The sequence below is a fragment of the Pan paniscus genome, chromosome 12 (genome assembly GCF_029289425.2).
Source record: "Pan paniscus chromosome 12, NHGRI_mPanPan1-v2.0_pri, whole genome shotgun sequence".
Taxonomy (NCBI): domain Eukaryota; kingdom Metazoa; phylum Chordata; class Mammalia; order Primates; family Hominidae; genus Pan; species Pan paniscus.
The window spans coordinates 15,024,561-15,034,002 of record NC_073261.2 but is presented as its reverse complement, the minus strand read 5'-3'; the positions used below and the strand labels follow the sequence as shown (position 1 = coordinate 15,034,002).

Genomic DNA, 9,442 nt, shown 5'->3' with positions numbered 1-9,442 from the left:
TGACATTGAAAAATAATAGCGTCTCGCCAATGACAACCTATTCTGAGCTTATGTTTGCTAAAATAGATTAAGTGTAAAATCACAGCTGTTTGCGTCTGTGCCACCAATCCCCAAACCAACTAGTGAATGTTCACTGTAAGTCAACAGTTACAGACAGGTGAAATTTGGAAATCAAATAATGCAACTTTTTCTTGTGCCCAGTGAATAGTAAATGAACAAGGGGTTTGTAAGGACTCCAAACAATCCCTGTCAAGGCTTACGCGTATCTGGGGCAGGCCTCAGTTTCCGGTTTAGGTACTGGAAAAATAACCAGAGGGCTTTGGAGCGCCCGCAGCTCGCAGCGCACAGGTCAGACAGTGCCGTGAGGTCAGACAGGGCCGTGCGGGGCGTGCGGGAGGCACCCGGCCTGCCCGGCGGCCCAGCCCGGCGTCACAGCGGTCAGACCAGTCCGACAGCTTCGCCCCCCCACCCCCAACCCCGGCCCGGTCTCAGCCCGCCCCTCCCCGCCCTGCGCCGCCACCCGCCCGCCAGCCTGCAGTCCCGGAAACCGAGTCCCTCCCGTGAGCGCCCAGAGCTGGACTGGCCCAGCCCCCCCCCGCGCAGCCGAGGCCCCGCAGCTCTCGCTGCCCCCAGCCGGCGCCTGGGCGCGGGGCCATGGGGCGCGCGGGCCGGCGGGAGGCCGGAGCAGGAGCCCGGCGGGAAATGGGTAAGGGATCATGGGGAGGCCTGGGCCGGGCGGGGGCACCCCCGGCCGTCGCCGCCCTCGACAGTGACTGTGTGCCGTGCACCGCTCTCGCCAAGCCGGTGAGCACCTGCGGAGCGGCTGTCGCTGAGGGTAAGGGTCCCTGGAGCCGGAAAGAGGGTTGAGAGCGAGCAGGGGACCCTGAGAATCCAGCCTAACCAAGTGGCGGAGACTGGGACAGCAAGGGGACGCTCTCTCCACTGAAAGAACCAGCCTGGGCTCTCTCGCTGCGGGCTACTCCAGCTGCGCTGTTGGATCCTGGCTCCAAGCCCCACTGGCTGGCGAGCAGGAGGAGCCCTTAAAGTCATCCAAGTGTCAGAATCAGGCGACACTGAGGGCTTTGCTCCTAATCTGTCATGGCCCCGTGCCTCAGTGGTTTCTGGTGCTCATGACCAGGCCAGGCTGGCCCCGGCTTGGTGGGAACTGCCCCCCAGGACTGCACTGGGCTAGAGGATCAGGCAGCTCTTCTCTATCTCCTTGGGTGCTGGCCCTTCTCCTAGGTGTGTCTAGCAAGAAAGTATGAGAGATTTCTGGGAAGGTAGAAAGTGTCTGCACAGCTGACAAACTCATATCCCTCTAGGATTTCTTTTTGGCTCTAGAATTGTCTAGCTCATCTTTTCTGTAGGATGATGGAGCTAAGAATGTGAGTGAGTTCTTTGCTGGATTTTTCCACGCTGCAGGATGGACTTGCTGCTCTGGTCAATGCACTCGCCAGACCTCTGTGTCCATGGTCCGCATGTCTAGGTCAGGGGGCCAGTATCAAAGTGAAGACTGGGCAAGTAAGCCCCACCTGCCCTTGAACCTCAGGCTTGGCCCCTCCTGAGGCCCAGAGCTGACTGAATGTTAATTAGCAACTAATTGGATGTCCATGAGACTCTCTACATAAAGAACACACCAAGGTCAGGTTTAGACAGTGTGTAGCGCCAAATGATTCATTCTTTTCTTCCAGACGTGATATTTCCTGTATGTGAAGCATATAAAGAAGAGTCATTCATTCATTCATCTAGCAGATATTTACTGAGTGTCAACTACGAATCAGGCATGCAGGCACTGCGAATACTACTGCTCTTACTCGCATATGGGTTGGAAAGAGAAAATAAGCAAGTAAGCAGTTGAATGACATTATTTCAGAGAGCAATAAATGCTGAAAAAACAAAACTGAAAAATTCCCAAAAAGAGGGATATGGGGCATGACAGTGAAATGTATAAGAGAAATTGGGCCTTAACTAGAAAGTGTAGCAAACAGACTTTCTAAATTAGGTGGGAAAATGGTCTCATGTTCAGGTCCTCAAAATCTAGGGGCACAGAATGAGGTGCCCTCTGTTCCTATCAGCAGGGAGTTATAAGCTGCTTATAAAGGATCAGTGAGAAATGAACTAGTGGTGAGTAGCCCCTCTCTAAGAGTATGTTTCTTATTGGGAAGCTTAAATCTAAGACAGAGATTAAGATTCCCAGAAAACACGGTCTATTGACTCACTCACTCATTTGTATATTTATTCAACAAATATTTATTGAAGGCCTGTATGTCCCAGGCACTATTCCAGGTTTTAAGGACACATCAGTGAACAAGACAATCCTGCATCTCACAGAGCTTATTTCTTGTGGGAGAAACAGACAATAAACAACATAGCAATTTTAATGTCGTGTCAGATGAAGGATCTGAAGAAAAGCAAGGCAGCTTAAGGGGTTAAAGTTGATAGGGGCTGCTGTGTTCAACAGAGTAGTCGGGACAGGCTGTGCTTAGATGAAATTTGAGCAGAGATGTGAATGTATGTGGGACATAGCCATGTGACTGCCTGGGGGAAGAACATTCCAGGCAGAGGGAACAGCAAGTGCAAAGGCCCTGAAGCCAGAGCGAGGCATGAAAATGCTGGGCATGCTGGACGAACAGGGAGGAGGTCAGTGTGGCTCTGGGGTGGGGAGCAGGCATCTCAGAGACTTGTCTTAAAGGAGGCTGGGGTAGGGCTCAGCCTTGACCAAAGGCACCCAGGAAAGCAGATGGTGCCCCTCACTGCTGTGGCGGGAAGATTTACAATCTCCGACTTATGGACAGGCCTGGTGGTTTATGCCAAGTAGGGCAAGAAGTGATCAACAGAGATGGAGAGCATGTCTTTTGGTAGGAGAGGTATCATTTGCTTTTCTTACTCACACTCTGCGTCCTTCAAAACATTATGGGCAGCCTAACTAACATGGTGAAATCCCATCTCAGCTAAAAATACAAAAATTAGCCAGGAGTGGTGGCGCTTTCCTGTAATCCCAGCTACTCCGGAGGCTAAGGCATGAGAATCGCTTGAACCCAGGAGGCGGAAGTTGCAGGAGTGGAGATTGTGCCACTGCACTCCAGCCTGGGCGACAGAGTGAGACCTTGCCTCGAAAATAAAATAAAATAAAATATAATAATCATGATAATAATAACATTATGGGGCCACACAATGAGAATTATAGTGGGCAGCAGACCCTGAGGTTTTCAAATTTAGTATTAGGTTGGTGCAAAAGCAATTGTGACGTTTGCCATTACTTTTAATGGCAAAAACCACAATTGCTTTTGCACCAACCTAATAAATGCCCAGGGAATGAAAGATGAGAAAAAACCTGCCTTCCGGGAAAATTCCAATAATCTATTTTTATTTTCATCCTTAAAACTATTAGATGATCTCATTAGCAGGTTTTTCTTAAAAAAAAAAAAACCAGCCCAAGAGCATATAAATCATTAGCATTTATTGAACACATACTATATGCCAGGCCCTACTTTGGGTAACTTGTGTGCAGTAACACAAATAATTCCCGCAGCAAGTCTATGCAGTTTATAGTATTATGATCCCACTTCACAGATGGGAAAACTGAGGCCCAGAGCAAGTAAGAAAGTTGGCCAAGGTTACATGGGTAGTAAGTGAAGAATCAGAATTTGCCATCAGCTGGTGCCATTTTTGAGCCAAGTGCTCTCATACTATGCTGTAACAATGTCAGAGAGCCAACCTTGGGCCCAAATTTTGAAGATATTCTGTCCACCAAAATGGACTTCTGACTGCCCTAACTTTTGGAGAAGCTCCTAGTTGGCAAATGAAATTGGTCCCTTTATAAAATAGTCGTGGCTGGCCGGGCGCGGTAGCCTGTAATCCCAGCACTTAGGGAGACCGAGGCTGGCAGATCACTCAAGGTCAGGAGTTCGAGACCAGCCTGGCCAACACGGTGAAACCCCATCTCTACTTAAAAAAAAAAAAAAAGAAAGAAAGAAAAATACAAAACTTAGCCAGGCATGGTGGCTCGTGCCTGTATTCCCAGCTACTTGGGAGGCTGAGGCATGAGAATCACTTGAACCCCGAAGGCGGAGGTTGCAGTGAGACAAGATTGTGCCACTGCATCCCAGCCTGGGTGGCAGAGCAAGACTCTTGTCTCAAAAATAAATAAATAAATAAAATAAAATAGTTGTGGCCATGTGGCATATTCCACAAATACTGGTCTCAGACCATGGTGAGGATGCGGGTGCAGGGTGAGGACTACATAGGGTGCGGTAGGTCAGTGGATCAGATCCAGTTAGCCAGGGCTCAGCCTTGTGCCCAGGAGGCTAAAGCAGGAGGATTACATGAGACCAGGAGGGCAGGTTTTGTCCACAGTGCATGACAACAGATGGTTAGAGAGAAGACAGCTGCTGGGTTTGAGCACATTCTACTTCTCTCCTTCTTTAAAAAAGATGTTTTTAAGATAGTACTGGCCGGGCACGGTGGCTCATGCCTGTAATCCCAGCACTTTGGGAGGCCAAGGCAGGCAGATCACCTGAGGTTAAGAGTTCAAGAGCAGCCTGACCAACATGGAGAAACCCTGTCTCTACCAAAAATACAAAATTAGCCAGGCGTGGTGGCACATGCCTGTAATCCCAGCTACTCGGAAGGCTGAGGCAGAAGAATCGCTTGAACCCAGGAGGTGGAGGTTGCGGTGAGCCGAGATTGCGCCATTGCACTCCAGCCTGAGCAACAAGAGTGCAACTCCATCTCAAAAAAAAAAATAAAAAAGATAGAACTTACATAGGTTAACACTCTTTAAAAATATTTTTAAAGGCAATATTTACATGTATTCAAAAATCTTTTTAAAATATTAATGCAAACAGCCCTTAAGGTACGCAGTGAAAAATCTCTTTCCCTCTCCTGTCCTGTCATCTCCAATTCTCCTCGGAGGCAATTTCTTGAGAATACTTTCAGAGCGACATATCCTATTTGTAAACAAGCATATATGTATGTATACCTTCCTTGTCTTCTTCTTTTTTTAAAACATAAATAGTAGGAAATAATACTTAGGTATGCACTTTTTAAACTTAATATACTTAATCATTCTGCTTCAAGACATATGGACAGGTTTCATCTTTATGGACAGGTTTCATCTTTCTTTCTTTTTTTTTTTTTTGAGACGGAGTCTTGCTCTGTCGCCAGGCTGGAGTGCAGTGGCATGATCTCGGCTCACTGTTACCTCTGCCTCCCGGGTCAAGAGATTCTGCTGCTTCAGTCTCCTGAGTAGCTGGGACTACAGGCATGCACCACCACAACCAGCTAATTTTTGTATTTTTGGTAGAGACAGGGTTTCACCATGTTGGCCACGATGGTCTCGATCTCTTGACCTCATGATCCACCCGCCTCGGCCTCCCAAAGTGCTAGGATTACAGGCATGAGCCACCATGTCAGGCTTTTCTTTTTTTTTTTTTGGAAACAAGGTCTCACTCTGTCACCCAGGCCGGAGTACAGTGGTACAGTCATGGCTCACTGCAGCCCGACCTCCTGGGCTCAAGTGATCCTCCATCTTCAGTGCCCTGCCCTGCCCACCCTCTGCCCAGTAGCTGGGACCACAAGCAGGCGCCACCACGCCAGGCTAAATTTTGTAATTTTTGTAGAGATGGGAGTGTCACTATGTTGCCCAGGCTGGTCTCAAACTGCTAGCCTCAAGCAATCCTCCCACCTCAGCCAGCCTCCCAAAGTGCTGGGATTATAGTCGTCAGCCACCACACCCCGCCTTCATCGTTTTTAAGTACGTATATGATGCTGTATCTCATTGAATGAGCTACCATATTTATCTAGCCAGTGCACTGTGGGTTTATAAGCTATTTCCCCCATCTCTGTTTGTTTGCTGTGATAGACAATAACACATTAAGCATACCTGTACCTATATAATCTCAGTTCTGTGACTGTTTCAGCAGGAGGAATTCATAAATGTGGTTTAAAAGTTACTGTCAGTCTGCTTTCCGAAGGCATGCATGTCTTTGTACTTAGGAGAGTGCTGCTTTCCCCTCGGCTCCACCAACTTGATGTGTCATCAACTTTTTATTCTTCCCAATTTGACAGATGAGAAAAATGCCATCATGCTATAGTTTAAATAGGTATTTCTTTCTAGTGAGTTGTGTTTTTCTGTGGACTGTTCATATACTTGGCCTATGTTTTCAATTGGATTTTTGTTGTTGTTATTGAGTTATCATTTCCTCTTCATCCCTTATTCCTAGTCCCAGTGATTTCCCCTCACACTTACCCTTTAACCCTACCCTCGTGAGCAACAGCTACTCTGACATATTTATGATAGGTTTATCCTTAGATTTGGATGTATTTTAGAAAGATATATGATGTTGATTTATATATGCATGTATTTTTAACCCTACATAAATTGCACTATGGAGCTGGGCACAGTGGCTTATGCCTGTAATCCCAGCCTTTTGGGATGCTAAGGCGGGAGGATTGCCTGAGGCCAGGGTTTCAAGACCAGCCTGGGCAACAGAGCAAGACTCTTCTCTCCAAAAAAAAAAAATAAATAAAGATAATAATAAAAAAAAATTAGCCAGGTGTGGTGGTGCACTCCTATTTTCCTAGCTACTTGGGAGGCTGAGGCTGGAAGACCACTTGAGCCCAGGAGTTTGAGGCTGCAGTGAGTTATTATAGCATCACTGTACTAGAGCCTCAGCAACAGAATGAGACCCTGTCTTTATGGGGTCACAATTGCTTCGTGCTATAAATCCTTAAATTTTTCTTGCTTTTTAAAACCAGCGCTATTTTTTTTTTTTTTTGAGACAGAGTCTCGCTCTGTCAACGATCTTGGCTCACTGCATCCCCCGCCTCCTGGGTTCAAGTGAGCGCGCTCAGCTAATTTTTGTACTTTTAGTAGAGACGGGGTTTCACCATGTTGGCTAGGGTGGTCTCAAACTCCTGACCTCCAGTGATCCACCCGCCTCGGGCCCCCAAAGTGCTAGGATTACAGGTGTGAGCCGCCATCCCTGGCTAACCAGCACTATGTTTTTTTGTCTTTTTTGTTTTTTGTTTTTTGAGAGCGAGTCTCACTCTGTCTCCCAGGCTGGAGTGCAGTGGTGTGATCTCGACTCACTGCAACCTCCGCCCCTCCAGGTTCAAGCGATTCTCCTGCCTCAGCTACTCGAGTAGCTGTGATTACAGGTGCCTGCCACTGTGCCTGGCTGATTTTTGTATTTTTAGTAGAGATGGCGTTTCACCATCTTGGCCAAGCTGGTCTTGAACGCCTGACCTCGTGATCCACCCTCCTTGGCCTCCCAAAGTGCTGGGATTATAGGCATAAGCCACCACACCCAGCCACCAGCACTATTTTTTAAAAGATCTATTTGACTGCAGTGTGTACTCTTGGTTTGTTGCTTCTAATTGCTGCATTGTACTCTGTAGCTGGAGTTAGGGAGTTATTGTAATAGTCAATTCCTATTGGATTGGTCTAGAAAGGTTGTATGGAGAATTGGCATTATGGGGTGAGCCTCATAGGATGAAGAGGACTGGGGAAGGAAATGGAGCTGTCCAAGAGGACGTATGAACATGCCAAGAACATTTAGGGAAGGACCCGTTGCCTGCTGAGGCCACAGGTCAGGGTGTGGTTGTGTGTGGTCATAGGAGAGGCTGGAGAGGTCTCAGATAACAGCGTTGGACATTCCCTAAAGCAACGGAAGAGAGAGGCAGTGAGGGGCATTGTTGGAGAATGGGGGACGAGGGTGCCGGGTAAAGATTTTCTAGGACAGGGGTGATCTCTCAGTGGAGAATTAGGCAGGCAATTGCTGCAGTCCTCCAGAAAAGCGAGGACGCGCTCTGTGAGCTGGTGGAGCCCAGGGGCCTGCAGGGGAGGAGGATCCAGCAGGAGTGGGTACCAAAGCCATGAGGGGAGAGGGGCCTGGGCTGGTGCCAAGGTTGCTAACTTGGGACGCTGGTGGATGTGATGCCAGTCTAGACGGGTCCTGGGAGGGGCAGGCACGGGCATGGGATGGGAAGGATGCTTACGGGCATGTGAGCAGGCTACGAAGTCTGATGCTCTGCTGTACATCCAGCTAGAAGATTCCTGCTGGTAATTAAGACGCTGGGCTAGAGAGGGAATTGTGAGCCTTTAGTGAGTAGGTGGGAGGTTAACATGTGGGACTGGGTGGGGATCCTCATGGAAGAATGTGAGGGCGAGAGATGCCCATCAGGAACAGAGCATGGGGCAGGTTTACAGGGAGGAGCTGACAATAATATGTGGTGCCCTTTTGAACTCTGGCCTTTCCTGGCTTGACAACCTCTGGAAATTACCCTCTTGGCATGGACTCTGTGCTGCTGTGGAGCCTGGGCAGGGGAGGGATGGGAGGTGGGTATATACAATAAGGCCCAACGAGTGGACTCTGCCTTTCTGGAGCTCTCAGTGCGGCCTTGGAAGATGCATAGATGTATTGAGTCAGAGAGGAGGGAAATGGCCCCAGGAAGCTTAGGTGTGCGGGCTCTCCTCCTGGGGTATGAGCTCCGAGGCCCCAGCGCTCTTCCTGCTAGGAGCTGCCAAACCAGCCGTCCCTTTTGTCTTCTGAAGATGACAATGGATAGAGCGTGGGTCAGCTCCTGCTGCTGCAGAGGGCACTGCGAAGCTCACGGCTTTGTTGCTATGGGCAGGGTTAAGCATGAGCCTCCCCAGGGGAATACGTGACCCTTTACAAGGCCCAGGAAATGTCCTGCTCTGAGTTTGTCTTCCTCCTTCACTTTGTGAGAGCATACCTGTTCTCTGTTTAATGCCAGAGCTTTGCTTTTCTGCAAATCATACCTGCTTGAATTCTTATTCAGTGATTGGTGGCCAATCAGGGCTAATGAGCATTATAAGGAAGACTTTCAGCTCTTTCTCCAAAGAAGAAAATGCTGCAAAGGTCAGATCCAGCTGCACAAAGTGTCTGCTCTTTACATATCCCTACTATAATTTTTGAGATAAGAGTTTTGATATTTATTTATATTTATTATATTATCAAATAATATTTAATATTTTTCTGTGAATACATATACTTAACAACATAAAGTAGATATTTTCTACTTTACTGTGTTCCTAAATCACAGGTTTGCTACACTCTATCTTATTCTAGTGCATATTGAAATAAATGCTTAACTATTAATGTTTAGTATGTGTACCACATATCCATGTAGGCAAACACAGCCTCAGATTTGTGGGTTCATGGAGAAGGTAATCTTGGGGTTGATGGAGAAGGTAATCTTGGGGTAATCTTATTAGGATATGCTTTATCCTAATCCTAGGTAGGGGAGGAAATAACCCTTTTCCTCTTCCTTCTTAGGTTTAGGGACTGGGACCTGCAAATTAAAGTGACAAAAGCCAGATTAACAGAAGAAAAAGGTTTTACTCACATGTACATGGGAGCCAACAAAAGTAGTAGCTGGCTTGTTAGATAGTTAAAGTTCAAGGCCAGGTACCTAA

The 9,442-nt window shown here is 47.6% G+C and overlaps 1 protein-coding gene across 2 annotated transcripts in view; it reads left to right on the top strand.

Moving 5' to 3' along the window:
- The first annotated feature begins 546 nt into the window (after positions 1-546).
- PSD4 (pleckstrin and Sec7 domain containing 4) overlaps positions 547-9,442 on the top strand; it is a 46,106-nt gene continuing 37,210 nt past the window's right edge. The window contains exons 1-2 of one of the 2 annotated variants that reach the window (XM_034953534.4): positions 547-706; positions 1,692-1,846. In XM_034953534.4, the coding sequence (XP_034809425.1) occupies positions 655-706; positions 1,692-1,846 (207 nt within the window). In that variant the 5' untranslated portion in view covers positions 547-654. The remainder of the gene's footprint in view (positions 707-1,691; positions 1,847-9,442) is intronic. The other variant, XM_034953536.2, reaches the window with a different exon arrangement.